At 38.1% G+C, this 20378-nt stretch overlaps 1 protein-coding gene across 14 annotated transcripts in view; it reads right to left on the reverse strand.

Annotated features, from left to right (window-relative positions):
- LOC144321982 (uncharacterized) overlaps positions 1 to 20378 on the reverse strand; it is a 566375-nt gene that overhangs the window by 374432 nt on the left and 171565 nt on the right. For all 14 annotated transcript variants that reach the window (XR_013387531.1, XR_013387526.1, XR_013387525.1 and 11 more), the window contains one exon: positions 17960 to 18037. Coding sequence is in view for 6 of the 14 variants with exons in the window: in XM_077911385.1 (XP_077767511.1) it covers positions 17960 to 17981 (22 nt within the window). In the remaining 8 variants the exon portion in view is untranslated. The remainder of the gene's footprint in view (positions 1 to 17959; positions 18038 to 20378) is intronic.

The raw sequence follows: 20378 nt of genomic DNA on the forward strand, positions 1-20378 counted from the left end.
GGAATGACTGCCATCCATGTGAATGAGGGATTAACAGAAAAACAACTCATGAATGTAGAGGTGGAGAAAGAGAAAGTGCTAATGCCTGAATTGAGCACTCTTTTTGATTCACCTCTACTTCCAGAATGCAGAAAGTCCAGCTTTCACCAAAATGCTATCAGTCCACCACAAAAGAACCATGAAACAGTTTATCTATCATGTTAATAAAATTTATAGCACTGAACTTAACATTAGACTTCACTTCTGGGGGAATTATGCCCACATGGTAATTTTATAATTTATCCAAGACTTAATTTGAACATAGTGTTTAATATATTCATTAATGATTTATATGTATGGTGACTTCTCAGCCACATTTCATCCTATTGGGATAACAAACTGACTTCGTGCTAGAAGCTCCTAAAATATGGAAGGACGCATACTTTCCTTCCACACTATTCACTTTAGTCAAGATTTCACCCCTGAAATAAAATCATGCCAAGCAGCTTCCACTGGTGATGATTTTGTGACTTAGGAGGGCATGTGCTTTCTTACCCAACAATTAAAGCTGCTTAATTGTCAGCAAAATAGCTTAAAGTTAAATGGACAAGTCATGTGACTCACGAGAGATGTCATCCGCTGTTCTTCCGATAACTGAATGTCCCTAATCTACCATTATTCAAATCAAAAAGCTACAATATTCATTTAACCACTCAAACCAAAATCACCGGCTTAATACACACAGGTTTTTGTAGGTAGCAAAAGTCATGCAGAGGCTGATAGAAAACACATACAGAAGCATAATCATCTCTCAATTCATTTTTTCTGAAAATAATATTCATCAGGGACAGGTAGCAGCTACTGAGAAGTAAACAAGATAGAAATAAAGAGTCCAAAGGACTGTCTATCATAAGAAACACTATACTTCGTACAACCCACATGCAACAGGGTTTGGAGAGGTATTTACCTGGGTAGAGGGAGAAAGAAATGGAGAGATAATATGAATAAACAGCAACAGTCATTTAGACAATGTATGCGACAGGGGAAGAGTATAGGAGAGTGAAGAACGGGGAAGTACAGAAGCCACACATATGGGCAAACGTAATCGACTGATCAGAATGGGAAGCGTTGAGTTATCACTATCCAATTACATGGGAAGAAATAATCATTCTTCCCATGCTGTGTTTAAGTTCTACACTTAAAAAATGAGTGGGAAAAAAAATGAGTGGGAAATATCACTCATATTTGATATGAGGGTGACAGAACACGAGAGGCTCCTAACTCTGGGAAACGAACAAGGGGTGGTAGAAGGGGAGGTGGGCGGGGGGTTGGGGTGACTGGGTGACGGGCACTGAGGGGGGCACTTGGAGGGATGAGCACTGGGTGTTATACTATATGTTGGCAAATCGAACTCCAATAAAAAAATATACAAATAAAAAATAAAAACATGTTTTAATTCTTAAATCAGTAATTGGCAGGATGTTTGCTGTCGAAAAATGGTCCATGACTCACAGTAATAGCTCTCTCTTCTCGGTTTCCCTTTCTCTTAAAATTGTTTCCAATGATAAATGAAGAAAACCAAGAAGATTGCTTTTGTCCACAGTTTCAAACAGAATTTCTTAGCTTAGAATACATTAAAAAAAAAAAAAACAACCACCACAAAACCATTTCATCTTTACCACCTATAATCAATTTGTTTTCACATTTTCTAGGAGAGAATATTCCTATTAAGTGTATGAAATTTATTATGGCTAACTACCAAGTTTCACAGGAGCTAGAGTTCACAGCTACTACAAGGAGGTACAAATAGGAAGAATGACCAAAGTTATAGGTAAATAATTTATTTCTCCTCCTACAATAGTAAAGGAAATTCTTCAGGGCTTTCCATAGGTTATTTTAAGGTCAAATTCTGTTCTCATACTTACAAGACAATATTTTGTGCCAATATACAGAGATTTTTAAAAGACTAGTAATACTTCCCCAGGTATGTTCTATAGAATTTTTCTGTGATATGTTGGTAAATGTTCTAGAGATAAATGGATCTTGCTCAACTAAGTTTTTGGTTGCAGCTGTTGTTTTTTACTTCAGATCTTCTCAGAAGATTTGCCATGCTCAAACATTCAGTGAATTTATTTTTTTAAAGATTTATTTAAAAAAAAGATTTATTAATTCATGAGAGACACACAGAGGCAGATGAATAGGCAGAGGGAGAAGCAGGCTCCTTCGGAAGCAGGCTCTCTCTGGGGAGCCCGATGTGGGACTCGATCCCAGGAACCCAGGATCATGCCCTGAACCGAAGGCAGATGTTCAACCACTGAGCCACCCAGGCATGCCACATTTAGTGAATTTAAAAGGCAATATACTGCATAGAGTTTCACTTCTTACTCTATGATATTAGCATGGTGCAGAACATAATTGGTAAATGTCATTCTATTTATGAATGAAACAGATAAAAGTTTAACAGGTAGACTTACAACAGCAGACATACACACTTTTTATTCCTAGGATGTTGTGTGTTAGAGATCATGAAACAGAATAGGTCTACTCTTTTAATCATAACACAAAATAAGAGTTCTTTGCTCTACACACGTAGAAATGGAGTTACTCTCTGCAAGTTGATGGCAACTAATTAATAGCAGATTCTTTCAACAAAGACTGAACTTGTTGCCTGACAGTCTCTGTAGACCAATATGAAAAACCTCATTGGCTCTTCAATCCACGTCTTTGTAAAAAGGGAAAGCTAGGATAGATGAAGCAGGATTTTATATTATAAGCTTGTGTTTTGTATCATAATGTCATTTAGAGTGAGGGCTTATTTGGAAAAATTCAACACAATGCAGTTTAGTGATCAACGTAAAATTATTCAAATCATAAAATGAGAGCCAGACATTAAATAAGCCATTTGTCACCTTTAATATGTACAAAATTCATTAACATTCAAAGTATACCCTAAGTTATTTATAAGGTTTGTCTTCACATTCAGAGGAAAGTTAGATAATACTTCAAAGCACAGGCTAAAATATGTTATCCAGACAAGTGCAAGGTATCTTTGTATATGAAGCTTCCACTGAAGTCACTTATAAGTGTGTGACCTTGAAGTACTTAACTTTATGTGCATCTCAGAGTCCACAAAAGTAAGATGTGAAAAATAACAATCACACACACACACGCACACCCATATAGTTATTGCAAAGATTAAAGGACTTCACATACATAAAGCCTTTAGGGCAAATCTTGGCATGGAGTAAATTTTAAAACTGCTTTAGACAGTAACATCATTATCATTATCATGTGCTAAGTCCTATGCTACTTAGTGGGCATGCAAACACCAAGAGCTAGATAGACAAATTCTCTGCTCTCAGGAGGTTAACAGTTCCGTGGCAGCAAGACATAAATAAGTCAAAAAGACAAATGCAAATATAAATGCTCTAAAGAAAACAATGCACTGCTATCACACTTCAGGGGGACACCCACTGTATCTAGGTTGGTTAAAGAGAACACCTCAGAAAAAACTTCAACTGATACTAATCCTTTTATTAAAGGATTTTATTTATTTGGGAGGGGGAGAAAGAGAGAGTGCACACATGTGCAGGGCAGGGGGTGCAGAGGGAGAAGCAGACTCCCTGCTGAGCAGGGAACCTGACACAGGGCTCCATCCCAGGATCCCGGGATCACAACCTAAGCCAGAACAAACACTTAACTTACTGAGCCACTCAGATGCCCTTTAACTGATATATAAAGAACAAACAGGGGCACCTGGGTGGCTTAGTGGGTTAAGTATCTGCCTTCAACTCAGGTCATGATCCCAGGATCCTGACCCAAGTTGGGCTCTCTGCTCAGAGGGGAATCCACTTCTCCCTCTCCCTCTGCCCCTCTGCACTGCTTGCTCTCTCTCTTGTTCTCTCTCTCTAATAAATAAATTTTTAAAAAAATTTAAAACTGAAGAACAAATAGGTGCCAGCCATGCAAAGAATCCAGGAAAGCACATTCCAGGTAGAAGAACAGGACATGGAAATGCCTCAGAATAGGAAACAATGTAGAGAGCCAAGATCCCAGCAGGAACAAAAGACACAATTTACTTAGGCTAATTACAAGACGAATTCCTTACAAAGTTGTGAGCGTGGAATGCAGCAACATGGACCTGTACAAGGGGAGCTCTTACCACACCAAGCCAGAAGGATGAGAGAAGGCACGTGTTACCAGAATCCAGAAGGACAGAGGCATGGACCTTGGGCTACCTAGAGAGGCCTTGACCAATGAAAGGAGAGAGCCAGCCTGTGATGAGTGTATAGGGAGGAAGGAGGGAAGACTCAACCTCTTCCTTACATCTTCTGCTAAGGCACCCTACTATTCAACCCAGGGATCCTCGAAAGCAAGGAAACCACTGAAACAAGTCTATAAAGGGCAGCCTTCTGGAGCAGAGAGCAGGCTGGAGAAAGGAGAGAGGACCAATAGGAGCAAAGACTGGAAAGATATCCAGCACTGTGAATTAGAATCAATGGGGAAAAATCCAGCGTGGGGGCACCTGGGTAACTCAAATGTCAAGTGTCTGCCTTTGGCACAGGTCATGATCCCAGGGTCCTAGGATCAAGTCCCACGTCAGGCTCCCCAAAGAGAGCCTGCTTCTCCCTCTCCCTATGTCTCTGCCTCTCTTTGTGTCCCTCATGAATAAATAAATAAAATCCTTTAAAAATCCAGTGTGAACAGAATATAGTGATAGAGGAGAGGAATGCCACAAAAAGGAGGTGGAGAGGCAGGAAATGAACAACTCGGAGGCACCAAAGGGTTTTAGATTTTATTCTAAAAGCAATGAGAAGTCACGGTAGGGTTTTCAGAAGGAAGGGGCATGATCCAATATGTGTTTTAACTCAGCCTAATTTGTGAAAAACAGACTGGAAGAGCTTAAGAAAAGCTGGGGTGACTAATATTGAAGCTATGGCAATTATCTAGACAAAGAGTGAGATGGTGGCTGGGATTAGGGTGGGAAGAGTAAAGATGTAGAGAAGTGGCACATTCAAGTTGAAAGTAGAATGGACAGGACCGTCTCATGGATTCGATGTTTGGGTAACAGAAAAGGGGACCCAAAGCCAGCTACTAATTTCCAGCTTGAACCCCAGGCTAATTATTCATCAATGGGTAAGACTGGGAAGGAACAGATTTGGGAGGGGAAGATAAGGGGTTCCATCTTGGATATGTTAAATTTGAGACATCTCAGAGACATCAGGTGAAGATGGCAAATAAGAAACAAAATACTTAGTCTCTAGCTCAAAGAAGTGGCCTGGCCTTGCAGTAGAGCCAGCAAAATGTGTTGGTAGTTAAGAACATGCCAGAATTGATGAGGTCACCTGGAAAAAGTATGTGAATGAGAAAAGATGGTCTCTGATTTACCCAGGTCATTTTCACAATGTATCAATTGAGTTTAAGACATAAATACTCATAATTTTTTGTGCCATAGACACCTTTAGTGGTAGAGTATATGGACCCCATTTCAGGATAAGTTTTTTCGATGCATAAAGTACAACACATAGGACAACAAAGGAAACCAACTATTTTGAAAAATACTTATCAAAATACAAAAATCTGTGTATAATAAAGTTAGTTATTTTAATGCATTAGATAGATATGAAATCCAGTAACTATCATAATATCAAAATATTGATGAGCATCAACATGTTTTCTAATACCTGAAACTGAAATGCAGTATGAAAAAGAATGTTATTTCTGCTAATGACAAAGACACTGGCATTCCCATCCTATCATGAGTGCACCTGTGCTGAAAGTGAAGGCAATATTAAATGTTAGTAGGGGATACCCCATATTCCCCAAGGAGGTCATTTTTTTGGTACCTGGATGGGGGAGGGTGGAGAAGCCACCTAAGTCATTAATTAGACCATTGCACATTGAACCATGGATATCTATTGTCTCTCAGGAAAATTAAAGTACACACAGCTGTGGGTTGAGTATGGGATGCTAAAAAATACCAATATGTAGAATTGTTAGGATTTTGTTATTAAAATTCCTACAAGTTTTGTGTACTACCAATGCAGAGATCTCTAGAAAAGAAGAAAGAAAAAAAATAAGAAGCTGACTTAGGGGAGTTACTATTACTACTTTTGCTCTTAAGTGTGTTTCTATGGTAATAGGATGGCCACTGAAGATCTGCAATATACTTTATTTACGTAGTCTCCATGCCTAGCTTGGAGCCCAACATGGGGTTTGAAACTCAAGACCCTGAGACCCACATCTCAACTGAGATTAAGAGTCAGGTGCTTAACCAACTGAGCCACCCAGGTACCCCAATCTGCAGGACAGTTTAAAATAAACTAATGTCTGAGCTGCTGCAACAGAACTGTAACACACACTCTTAGATGAAAGCAACCAAAACTTCCCACTATTTGTTAGCCAAAACCCTACACCAAGGCAGGAAATTGATCAAATAGCATTCTATCATCAAGTGTTCAGCATTACATTTTGCCAAGTGCTACCTTTTCCAGTCTTGCTTCTGACAGGAATACTTTCTAGCAGGGCTCTCAAAATTCATGACTATAGAAATTGAGCATTCCAAGATTCCCTGGTGCTTCCATGCTTTTGCACAGAGTATTCTCTCTGCATGGAAACCTTCCTCTACATTCTTCCCTCTCCCAACCTCTACAACTGGGCAAGACATCCCTCCTTTGTCACCCACAGGCCTACCTTAACTGTTGCTCACTCATCCCATGTTATTAGTTAGCTGTCTCTAACCTAGTGGTCTCGTGTTTTCTGCTATCATCTATGAAACTGAAGCAGGCTAATTTGTTAGCTGGCAAGTAAAGGTAAATTCTCAGATTCATAGATCTTGACAGAAGGAAAGATCAGTAAGTCCAAATAATCTAACAAATCTCCCTGCTTTTTGACACTTGATATTCCATTCCATTCTCTGGACTAACTCTATACCTTGCTAAACTCCTAGTCCTAGAAGGAGAAAGATAAAAATAATTATCACACAGAGAGGGGAAAAAAAGGAAGGGTGCCTGGGTGGCTCAGTTGGTTGAGTGTCCAAGTCTTGATTTTGGATCAGGTCATGATCTCAGGCACATGAGATAGAGCCCTTTGTTGGACTCTGCACTGGGTATGGAGCCTGCTGAAGATTCTCTCTCCCTCTTCCTCTGCTCCTGCCCCCACTTACTCTCTCTTTCACTATTAAAAAAAAAGTTAACTAAATTGAATTAAAACAAAAAAGATTCTAAGGATATTACAAAAAGGATATCCTGAGCTACTAGTGAAAGAAATGACAACATAAAAGTTGTTCAGAATCAGCCAAGGTAAAGTTGCCCTGATCAAAATTTATCTTGACACCAGTATTTCTGTTCAGGCTTGACCATTTTTATATTTTCCGCATTCATTCTGGAATTTCTTTAAATTCACCAGCCTCAACACTGCAGAAAATACCCATAAACCATGGGCTTTTTTCAACTTTTAATAAAATAACCTTTCTTTTATTGACTTATTACCAAAATCCTATTGCAGTTTTAAGAAGGTTTTGGTTTCTAATATCCTAGTATGTTTTAACCTTGCAGTAATTTAAAGAGGTGAGTTCCTAAATCAGCAAGTAGGATTAATCAGTAAAGAAACTAATACTGCCTGGCAAGGATACAGTTTTTATTTGTACTGAAAAAGTTTTAAATCACTATTAGCTTATGGAATAACGTTAATAAAAATAAAATTCTTACCAGTAATATTTTCCATTTATCATTTAAAAGCTCCACATATTTTATGGGTATTATCATAATTAGTGCTTACATTACCCTTGGGAAATGAGTAAGCATATAATTATTTTCTCTACTATATAATGAAGGACCCAAGATACCCACCGTCTCTTTCATTTTTCTAAGGAACACAGCTCTCTAAACTATAGATAGAACTCAACACTTTACCACACTGCCTGAATCTGGAATAGAATCTATAATAAGGCCCCATGGGTGTAATGATAGAAAAGCTTCTACAAATTTTAACAGCTTTCTGAAATATCTGCACTGGAAGTCTGTATTCATGCTTTTAATCGCCATGAATTTGGCAGTCATATTCAAGTAAATATTTCTAGCATTCTGTGTATGGGAAAGTGTACACATGTGTCAACATTATAGTGACAATATGTGTTTTTTTAATTAATTAAAAAATCAGTTTTCATTTAAAGGCTTTAAAGATTTTCCTGGGATTTCAGCATAGTGGTCTGGGAATTCTCTATAGTTAATGCACTCTCAGCAGAACTTGTGAGCTTCTGATCGGAAAGATGGAAATTTAAGAATGAGACAGGAAAGCTAAACCAATCTTGGACAGAGTGAGAGAGAGTACGTTAAAACTGCATCTCAGAGTATGCTTCCCAGGGAATGTACTTGCAACAGCTGATCCTGGGAAAAGTCAAGAAAGAAAGTGCTAGGCTGGAGTTTTAGAACTGTATCATTTGCTATCCACTGGCAACAAGGGCCCCCACCACCAGTGGCAGATGGAACACTATAATCTCTGGCACAAGTGGCAAGTCTAATGGTTAAAACTCTCCAGATGTCATAGGGATGTCATGGAGATGGTCATGCCAGCAGGGAGAAATACATTAGCTGTTGCATTGTATGATGCATCTGAGAAATAGGAGAGGCAGAGTAATAAGAAATAAGACAATGCAATTGGGTGATTATTAGTAAGAACTACTGATATTCTGAGAAAAGATTAAGAAAAGCTAAAAGAAATTAATCACTGATTGGTAGGTGAAAGTCAGAGGACCTCCTTGCTAGCTGGAAGTCACTAATCTCTAGCAGAGGGCAGAAAATGTTGAACTTAAGGCCCAAGACTTAATATTTGAGGTAGCCAGGGCACATGGGTGGCTCAGTGGTTGACCGTCTACCTTTGGCTAAGGTTGTGATCTTGGGGTCCTAGAATCGAGACCCATATCAGGCTCCCCTTCGGGAGCCTGCTTCTCCCTCTGCCTATGTCTCTGCCTCTTTCTCTGTATTTCTCATGAATAAATAAATAAGTTATTAAAAAAATATTTGGAGTAGCCGAACTTGATAGATTAAACCATCAACCAAGGCAGTTCCGTCCTGCCAACTGACAGCTCTCTTTGTGAAAGAATGAGACCCAAGCAGTTCTCTAAGGGATCCAGAGCAAAAAAGGCTCTGCTGAACACCCATGCTGCCATGCAAGCAGTTACTTGGGCAAATCAATTGGCAGACTCTATGGTATTAAAGGCTTTAGTGGTGGAAAAAGATGATATACATAATTTATGGAAACCTCCAGTGGCATTACAATGCAAACTTCTGAAGGTCTTGAGCAAGGCAATGCTCTCTGCAGCTTCTGAAAAACTGTTCTTGGGATGCTACAAAGATAGAGAGCTTGTCTTGGGGAACTAAGTGATCTTGTTGATATATTTCCATATTTGTCATTGTGAGTGTGGCATTGTCAGACCCATCAAGTCATATGAAAAAGCAGGCCAACACCAATGAGTGTTAAGATGGGTAGAGCACCAGCAGAACCAGAGGTCACAAGCAAACTGCATGAGCATGAAGCCCACATTTCCATATCATCACTGTTGCACCAGAAGCTCCCCCTTGGCTCATACGTACAGCCCTATGAGGGATCTCTTACAACCAGCTGACCAAGGAAGAGAAGTGGGAGCTTGGTTCAGAGGTGGGTCACCACGATATATAAGTGCAAGTCAACATGAGCTGTTAATACTATCCTCATTCTGAGGGGCTTGCGAGACAGTGGCGAGGGAAACTCATCCCAATGTACAGAACTCTGGGGCAGTGCACATGGTCACCTACTTTCTATGAAAAGAAATGTTGTCTGGGACAAAATTTAAATACATTCCCTCTCCCACTAATAAGAAATATTTTAGCTGTTCTGTTGAATCATGTGCTTGGATTCTAGTCAAATGAGCTTGCTTCTTTTCTGTTGTTTTCATGATCAGAAATCTGTAATAAACCACATCTCCATTTATTTGTTTGGCTTCCTGAAAACATAGAGCCAAATTTAAGGCCTAACTGTGACATCTTTGCTGATTGACATTGTTAATATAGTTGTATTTTTTTAATGCGATTTTGATTTTCTACTAGTTGGCATTTTCTCTGATTCTACATCCCCATTTAGATTGCTTAAATATAATGCTTGGCTGGACCTCTCAGAGGTCCTTTATTGAAAAGAAAGATGACATCATCTTAACAGTAACAGACTGACAGGTACTGATAAGTATTCATAAAAGCAAACACGAAAGTGAGACTGATTCTAAGGCAAAATGGATCATTGGGAGAATTTCTCTTGGTTGCTGCACTAGATTCAGTGTAATTCCTACCCTCTGCTGCTCTTCACTCCATTTCCACGTTGGAGTCTCTCATCTCTTTTTGACAGAATTATACATTTAGCCAACTGGCATCAGCAAAATGCTACTTAATAATGCCTTAAGGAGTTACCTTTCCCATGGCCATTTATATTTTAGTAGAAATCTATTTCAAATATATAGGCCCAAAGCCAAAAGGAATGATTTTCAGATGACCGAATTTTATACATGCACAGAGAGATTCGGTCACCTCACCTTACTTTGCATAATCTTTTGTATTTGGAGCATGAAAATTATGTTTTCTATGAATACCTAAAAATTGCTATGTCCAGTTCAGAGATCTTGACACATCTTGTTTTATTAAGGCAAGGCAGAAGGAGCAGAATTTGTTTTATAGCTATACTGTCATTTTCTATTCTAAATTATTATGATAACATCAAAGAATCTTTTGAGAAGAAAATAACTATAAGGCACAACACGAACTGAGCTATTTTCACATTTGCAAATATCACTCATGCCTTAAACACAATACAAAATATGTAGCTGTAATCCCAATTCCATACAAATTTATAATTTGTTGCTTTAACTTAACTTTTAGGATATAGATTTCTGTGCTTCTATATAGTTTTCATGGTTATTCATTTTAATCACTGAATAATTTTCTATTAAGTTAATATAATTTACCTTTATGTTATTAAAATTAACCATATTTCTGTGTTTTTTTGTTGTTACATACAACACTTTGATTGAACATTTGGCAAATGTAGCTTTATATTAAATTATTTCTAGGCAATTAAATATCCATAGTAGAGTGTTTAAGACAAACACATGAAAATTTCTATATCTTTTCATTATTAACCTTATTTTATATGCTCTCCAAAATTCTTGTAGCAATTATAATAATTTAAACCATTTCAATAGAGCATCAGATCTTTAAAAAATGAAGTAACTTAATTCCCCAAAAAGAGCTTCATCATAAAAGAACTGATATTAGAAATACACCTCTTAATACCATGACATTAATTTACCGAGTGTACAGTTAAACATACAAGAAAAAAATGAAATCAAGGGCTCAGTTTTGCCACAAAAAATTCAGATTTTCCTCAATCCCAAGGATAAGAGGGACTACACTGATGCCCTTTCTTTAGCACAAAATACTTTTTCCTGACTTTCTCCTTCCTTAGAAATTTCTGCCCATCCTCCAGAGTGGAATTCAAATTTCAATTTATGGAAGAAATGACTCTTCACCTCCAGATTAGGTTAGGTTTCCATTAAATATTGTCATTCCAGACTAACTTCTTGTAGAATCTATCACAACTATAATTAAATCACAAATAATTACTTTCCTAATAGAACATAAGCTAACTTCTGTCTGTCTTATTCTCTACTAGATGTATAGTAGTAGAGTACCTTATATAAAAGGTGCCTTATATAAAAATTCCTCAATATTTACTGAATGAATAACCAATAAATGAGTAGTAGGATGGATGGTCAAATTATTACATAAGCCATATTGAATCACATTCACCAAAAATACCATAAGAGAGCTTTTGTCAATAAAAATCTAAATCTATAAAGAAACTTCCAGTTCAAGATGATGCATTATTATAAGCATTTTCCTTTACTAACTCTAAAAATCACAGTGAAATGGCAGAAGTATACTGTAAATAAAAAATACATGCTGAAAATGCAAAATACGTCATTGATAAAAGAAAACTTTTCTGGTGGACAGAATGCCCATGATGGGAGTAATGGCAGACAAATCAGATCAGAGGAGATACAAACCAAAGCAATAACGTTAAAAGACTAACACAGAGATGGGGGTTACTTAGCCTGGTGATGGCCTGAAGAGATTTGAAGTATGGAGCTAGCAGGTTATCGAAAATAGAAAGGAGGACACCTGGGTAGCTCAGAGGTTGAGGTTGAGCAACTGCCTTTGGCGCAGGGTGTGACCCTGGAGGGACTCCAGGATCAAGTCCTACATCGGGCTCCCTGCATGGAGCCTGCTTCTCCCTCTGCCTATGTCTCTGCCCCTCTCTATCTCTGTCTCTCTCTCTGTCTCTCATGAATAAATAAATAAAATCTTAAAAAATAAAATAGAAATGGAATATGGGGAAATACCATGTATTAACTGCAAAGTTACTGATAAAATATCTGGATCTGCTCCCAGATACAGTCCTATAAAGTACTTCATGAAGAGTCAGATTTTCCTAGTGGCCAATCATGGCATGAGTGTTAGGAATGCGGGGATAGGGACATGAAATCCTGCAGTGACTCTATACCTCCGCGGTAGACCTATGGGAATGCAGGGGTAAAGAAAGTAGCTTCACCTGGAAATAAATTATGTTCATGTATTTCCCACCAGAGTAGAGAATGCTTATATTAGCAGCTGTCACAGATCAGGGCTTGCCTGGATGTTCCCCAATTTTGCAACCAAAAGGCATGTTGTGCCCAAGACTGCGAATCCGAGAAACCACCAAGGAGCCAACACCGATGCAAACACACGAGGGTTTATTTACAAGCTCGAGCTTGGGTCCAAGTGTGCCCGACACTGCAGAGCAGGGACTTGGACCCCGAGGTGGGTTTCAGCTTAGTTTTAAGGACTGGTCTAGGGGACCTCCAGAAGGGGTGGAGCAATTCCTCAAGTTCTGTTTACGTTTTGATATGGGGCCTTCAAGGGCATTGAGCTCTGTTCTTATTCTAATAGGGGGCTTCCTGCCCTTGGCTTGGGCTCTGTTCTTATTCTAATAGGGGCTTCCTGCCCTCGGCTTGGGCTCTGTTTTTATTCTAATATGGGGCTTTCTAGGATGTTTAGCTGTAAGCTGTTTTCTTCCTGTAATTGAAGTAAGGTAAAGTTCAGCTCTTATTCACAGGGGCCTGGGATGGCTGTACTTGTGCTAACGCTGAACTTAAAGTGGAATGGCCTTAATTTTCTTGGCCTCCACAGGCTAACTTCTGAGTGACAAAAACTACATGGGTAAAGAAAATTCATATCCAGGTATGCTACTGAGGGTGACGTCTTGAGGATATGCAGATGTATGAACTATGACCACTACCTATCAATGCTAATTAACCCGTCTTTAACCATAAACACTACTGGTCAAACAAGAATAACCACGCTAATAAAAAAACAAAAACAAAAACAGAAAAACCCACGAAAAAGAATCAATCAGTTTTCCAGTTTTAAAACCAGATTCACAGGCCAAATATCAATGTTGTAAGGAAAAGGCAATAATACTGTTTAAAAAAAATAGTTTGGGGCGACTGGGTGGCTTAGTTGGTTAAGACGCAACTCTTGATTTCAGCTCAGGTCATGATCTCAGGGTGGTGGGATTGAACCCCACACTGGGCTCTGAGCTCAGCTGGGAGTCTGCTTCTGGTCTTTCTCCCTCTGCCCCTCCCCCAGCTCTCTTGCACGCACACTCTATTTCTCTCTCTCTCAAATAAATAAATCTTTTTTAAAAACTAGTTTTAGGCGAAGAGAGATTTAAAAAGATCATTACTGCAAGTCTCCTATATAGGATTTAAACAGCTGGAAAGAATATTGTGTTCACCAAAAAAATGATGAATAATTTTTTTAGAAATTCTTATTTTTCTTAAGCCTTTAAGAAAGCTGAGTTTGCAAGGTAATTGAATAGCCTAAAATTCGAGGGAAGACAGATCCTTCCTCAGAGAGATGGGATGCAAGCTTTGACGCACCTGGGGCAGAGTAGGAGAGGAAGATATTCAGGTATCATCACAAGCAGGTTTTAAGATTATAAGAATCCAGGTAAATTTATTTTAATTGCTCTATCAGTCAGCATTCTCTGGAGGTAAAAACTAATAGGCAAGGGAGAAAGAGAAAGACACAGAGAGAGAAAATTTAAGGAGTTCTCACACATTTATGGAGGCTGGCAAGTCTGGAATCTGCAAGATAAGCTAGCAGGATGGAAACCCAGGGAAGAACTGATATTGCCATTCAGTACCAAGCCCTCTGAGGGCAGAATTCTCTCAGGCTCTGAAAAAGTCAGACTTTTGTTTTATTCAGGCCTTCGACTGATTGGATGAGGCCAAGTCATACAATGGAAGGTAATTGGCCTTATACAAAGTTCACCTATTTAAATGTTAATCTTATCCAAAAACACTCTCACAGAAACATCCAGAGGAACCTCTGACCACATACCTGGGTCCTATGGCCCAGCCAAACTGACACATAAAATTACCCATCACAAGCACCAAAGCCAGAATGTGGGCTAGCAGAAGAGAACAGAACTCCGAGGAGCTGTAAACACGGACGATTTTGTTCCTGGTCTTTTTTAATGAGCTCCACTGGGTGCTTAGGAAAAAGAGTGGAGGCAAATTGAGAGGCTAAAGGGAGCCTTCCTTGATAGGCAGGTCTATAGGAATAAAGAGATGGTCCTGGGGAGAGAAGCCTGAAGCCTCAAGAAGGGACCCTTCTCTAGGAAACAAAGTCTTGAATCTCCTTTACCATAAAAGGAAGTCCTGACAGCCTAGAGCAAAGGTGAAAACTCACTATGGCTGAAAAAGTAAAAGAAAATTCTACTCCTGACAGGGGGGCAACACATATACCAGGTCCAGAATCCCATACCAATAGAATCCCATACCAATCCAATATGTACTTATGAGGAAAGACAGAAAAACTGCTCCAAAAACAAAACCTGCAAGGTATTCAAGGCAGAATTTGGCTGGCACAGTGACAAGGAGCAGGATCATAGAAGAAGCACCATCCATCCTTGAGAGCCAGGGACACAGGGCCTACTTAGGAAGAAGGCTGGATCAAGACAGGCTAGGAAACACCCAAGCATGCAACGTTTCTGGAGGAGAGGGAAAAATGTGGAGAGAGACTCACATCGTGGCACAGGAAAGAATGAAACCTGATGATACGAGAAAATATCAAGAAAAACTCTCCAGCAAACCAGATGCAACTTACACACAAGGAAAACAATAGAGCAATTTGAACCTGGTCTTGCATCAAGAGTAAATGTAGCAACAAAAACTTCCAAACTCAGCTCACCTCCTGACAACATAAACTCAATACCTTATATTAAGGACACAGAAGACACCTACCCATTTCCAGACCTAAATACCATTTCACTCTGTCTATTCTTACTCCACATTACATCCATAGTCTAATAAAAAATTAGAAGATATAAAATTCACTGTCAAGAGATAAAGAAATCAATAGAACTGGGCTCAGAGATTACTCAAATGTTCAATTCTACAGTACAGGATGGCAGAGGGAAAGAAAAAAGAAAGTGTAAGAAGCAATTTTAATAACTGAAAGCCAGGCTCAAGCCTTCAGATTTTAAGGGCGTTTGGCATGCACAGCATAATGAATTTGAAAAAATCCAAGCCTAGATTCATCCTAATAAAACTCAGAATGCCAAGTACGAACTAAAGTGTATAAAATCACCCAAAAAGAAAAATAAAGTTACCTTTCAAAAATTAAAAATAAAATTTGCATTTTCATTTTCCATCAGCATTATTGGAAACTAGAACATGTAGCAATGTCTTAAAAACTCTGAAAGGAGATTTTGAATTGAGAACTCTAAATTCAAAATATTAGATTTGATTCTGAAAGCAAATGATATACATTTGCAGCTCTTAAAGTATAGAAATGACTTGAAGGAATATCAGAGAAAAAGATTTTAAAACATGTGATCTAATAGAACAGAAATGAGAGATCCAAGAAACAATGAGATGAACTCAGGGGAGAATTGACAAGATGCTGTACAATGACAACATGATTTTTCTGGCACATTTAGAGAATGGTCCACTTCAAACACACCAAATAATAAGTATGATTTAAATACTGCATGTTCTAAATTATGAACATTATTGTGAGAGTTCTAAATTGCTCATTTATCATATCACAGGTCAGCTGATCAACTCAAAATCAGGAAGTCAAGTTTCAAGAATTATAATTAGAATCACAAGTAGAGGGCGTAACAAATCAAACTAAAAAATTGAAATCCTTAACAGTTATTACCTCTAAGAAGTAAAAGAATAGGATGAAGTGGAGGTAAATTTTTACTTTTCATATCCCATTTTTGGTAGAGCTTATGTTTAACTATGTAAATGTTATTTCCATAGCTATTATAAAGATAAAAGAGTGGGAACCCCAATGGTTGCAAAGTATTCATAGTTCCAAAACTATTTTTAACCTCCATTAACTATTTGACTTGTTAACTTAAATTTGGTCTACTAAGCCAGATAATTGTTCCATTCAAATCAAATTTATCCAAAATAAATACTACTAAAATGAAGCATAAATAATGATTTACAACTATAAAGTTCTATTTGTTTTCTTAAATATATTTTTTAGTATTTAAAGTTTTTTTTTTTAAGTATTTAACACAATAAAATTCCATTTTGTTTCAACGCAAGTCTCTGACAGTTTCTTAGGTTTAATTGGAATAGAATTAGACTTGTAAATGTTTGCCTTTGGGAACAAAAAACAATTGTTGAAAAATAACTATTCATTATTTATATCACAACATAATAATGTTCCAAGTAATAGACCATTATTTCTATATATTCATAAATTGAAAGTAGTAGCTATCACCCTTGAATCCATGTTTAAACCAGAATAGTTCTTTTTTTTTTTTTTTTTTTATTTATTTATGATAGTCACAGAGACAGAGAGAGAGAGAGAGGCAGAGACACAGGCAGAGGGAGAAGCAGGCTCCATGCACCGGGAGCCCGATGTGGGATTCGATCCGGGGTCTCCAGGATCGCGCCCTGGGCCAAAGGCAGGCGCCAAACCGCTGCGCCACCCAGGGATCCCTAAACCAAAATAGTTCTAAAATGAGATTAATCCCAGTGCTCTGCTCTAAACCGTAAAAGGAGCTTGCCATTTCCTTGTCTTTATTATTGAAATAAACCCACACCATTCATAATTTCCTGGAGTTAAAAGTACAACTACTTTGTATTAGTCAGCTGTGTTATGGTGATAAATAACTCATAAATCTCAATAGGTTCCGAATTCTATACTAATAGAATCCTATATCAATGCAAAACCTACTTATGGGGAAATGTACTCAAGATTGTTGTTACAACAAAGATCTATTCCTCACTGCTGTTTTCTGTTGGCAGCTGTGGTCTCTGCTTCTCACACCCTTTTATTCAAGGACCCAGGCTGAAGGTGAAACATCTATCTGGGACATAATTCTCAGAGAAGGGAGAAAAATAGCCAGAGAATTGGTGGAAACAGACAAAACAGCTGTTGAAGATCTGTGCTTGGATGTTATTTATCTAACTTCTGATCACACTCCGTTGGCCAAAGCCCAACGTCCATGTGGCAGGAATCTCAATTTCAACAGTGTACACAGCAATTTGCATATAAATGGAGAGGAATTGGAGCACCTGGGTGGCACAGTCCATTGGGTGCCCAACTGTTGGTTTCAACTCAGGTCATTATCTCAAGAGTCATGAGATCAAGCCCCATGCCAGACTCCATGCTTAGTGCATAGTCTACCAGAGAAGCTCTCTCCCTCTACCTGCCCCTGCTGCCCACACTCAAGTGCATTCTCTCTCTCTCTCAAATAAATACATCTTAAAAAAAAAAAAAAAGAAATGGATAGGAATTATAATCATTTTTTACAACAGTTAAGTAAATGTTGGGGAGCACTAATATTCTATGATCCTTTTCTTTTCCTTTAACTTCACACTCACCTGGGAGATGGTCTGAGGTCATATGCCAGATGATGAAGTATTCCACAGAGGAACTGGAAAGCTAGATGTATTGAATTCCTGTAGAAAGTATGGCTGAGTAAATTGAATAATGAAACATTTTTAATCTTAACTTGACAAAAATCCTGCATTTTTGTTAAAGTGATGCCATTTCAATACATATTTTAATTCTATGATGAAATAATAGATTTATGATGATTTCTGTATGGCATTTTTAAAAGGACAATAAAAAGCAAGAAATATGAGACATGTTTCAATTAATCATGGATTAAACTGAGAGCAAAATTTGATATCAGATGAGTTCTGAATATCGATTTTTCAGTTGAGGAGAAAGAGCTATTTAATTCCCATCAGATCTATGCAAAATAGACAGCTCAGAAAAGAATTTTGTATGAAACATTAGAATTTGTCAGACTATGTGATTTTTTTCCATTTGTATGCAAAGTATATGTGAGCCAGGCTGCCGAATCTGCAGCTTTGTCAATATCATTCTCCCACATTTATTAGTAAGTTTGCCTGTATCTCTTTTCCAAAAGCTATCATCTTCAATCAACAGAATGTCTGGTGTTAAAATTCTGGCAGTACTGAACAACAAGTATACAAAGGGTAAATGTTTTCACCTGGATAGAGGATATAAAACAGGAATAAAAAATTGTTACTCAATGATTTTTATTATAAAATTCAAAGCTTAAAATGTTGTTGTTACACTCACATAGAAAAGTACCAAGAAAGTAGATTGCTCTAAGTAAGAAGTAAAAATTCTAGAAATAAAACTGTACCATACATGTAGTCACTCCTATTTTTTTTTTATTACTTTAAATTCACACACAAAGCTGTACAGTAAGGACAATGTGCTTTTCTTCTTGAATTTTAAGGCAAAACACTCAATGGATCTGAGCTTTCCAATGTAAAACCTTATGACACAGACACCTCATGAATATTACAATGGACAAAATAAGCCTGATGTAGAAATATAAAGGGAAAGTCCGTAGGGTGGGGATAGGGACAAACCAAAGTTTTTGAGGAACTATAACATAGGGCAGTAAATTTTTTCCAACTCTATTTCAGTTAGTAAAAATTCATTTCATATATACAGAGAACATTCCAAATTTTTCTGGAATGAAGAGTGGTATATTACAAAGAGTACTACTACATGTGAATCTCAGCTATGTAGCCCTGGGAAAGTCAATTAAACTGTCTGAGCTTCATGTATTAAGTGGGGAAAGTAAGACGTACGTGGAAATACTGTATGAATTAGAAAGGATGCTTGGCATAGTTTTTGGCACAAAAGTGGAATTCAATTTTTGCAAGTTTTCATTGTTGTTATGGTTGTTTTTAATATTTATTCATATGAAAAAATATTAAATGTTCAAGAAGCTACTCTGGTGCTTATTTTTTAAAATATTTTATTTATTTATTAATGAAAGACACACACACAGAGAGAGAGAGAGAGAGAGGCACAGACACAGGCAAAGGGAGAAGAAGCAGGCTCCATGCAGGGGGCCCGACATGGGACTCGGGACTCAATCCCGGGACTCCAGGATCACGCCCTGGGCCGTAGGCAGGCACTAAACCACTGAGTCACCCAGGGATCCCTCTGGTGCTTATTTTAAACAGAGTCCATTCAAAACATTTTGGGTGTATGCTCTAGCAAGGCAGTGTGAGATACAAAAAAAGGCTAGGAGAGATACAAAAAAAGAAAAGAAAAAGAAAAGGCAGAGGAGCTTGTTTCTACTCCATTATAAATGTGGGATTAAAAATCAATGAGAGGATTTAGCTAGAAACAAAAGAGACAAGAGTTATTTGGTCATCACTTTTGTGATTGAATAAAAAGGAAAGTTCTATGCTTTCTGGATGTTTCAGCAGGCATGTGAGAAGCAGCAACCTTTCTCAGTGCCTTTTTTTTTTTTTTTTGGACAATACAAGATGTGGTACCACGAGAAATAGATACTTGGTTTTTGTCCCTAGTTCCTGACATGGAGCTTTTAAAGCCTACAGTTTCCCAAGTGACATAGCACCTTTTGATCTAAAGAGGTGACCCTTGGTGGGCTCCTAGATAGCTTCCTGGCGGGGGCTGGTCACCAGAAAGACCAAAGCATAGTTAGAGGGATAAAGTCCTGCCTCCCAATCTGTCTCTGGAGAAGAGAGAGAGCAGAGGTTTAGTTAGCACCAGTGGCCGATGATTTAATTCATCAAGCCTATGTAATGTAACCTCTATAATAACCACTAAATGGCCAGGCTGTAGGGCTTCTGCACTGGTGAACATATGGAGGTGCTGGCAGGGTGCCATACAACCCATCCCATATATCCTCCCCTGCACATCTCTTCTGCCTGTTTTTGAGTTGTATCCTTTAAAATAAATCAGTAATAGCTTTACAATTTTTTATAATATCCACAATTT

The sequence above is a fragment of the Canis aureus genome, chromosome 10 (assembly GCF_053574225.1).
Source record: "Canis aureus isolate CA01 chromosome 10, VMU_Caureus_v.1.0, whole genome shotgun sequence".
Lineage (NCBI taxonomy): Eukaryota > Metazoa > Chordata > Mammalia > Carnivora > Canidae > Canis > Canis aureus.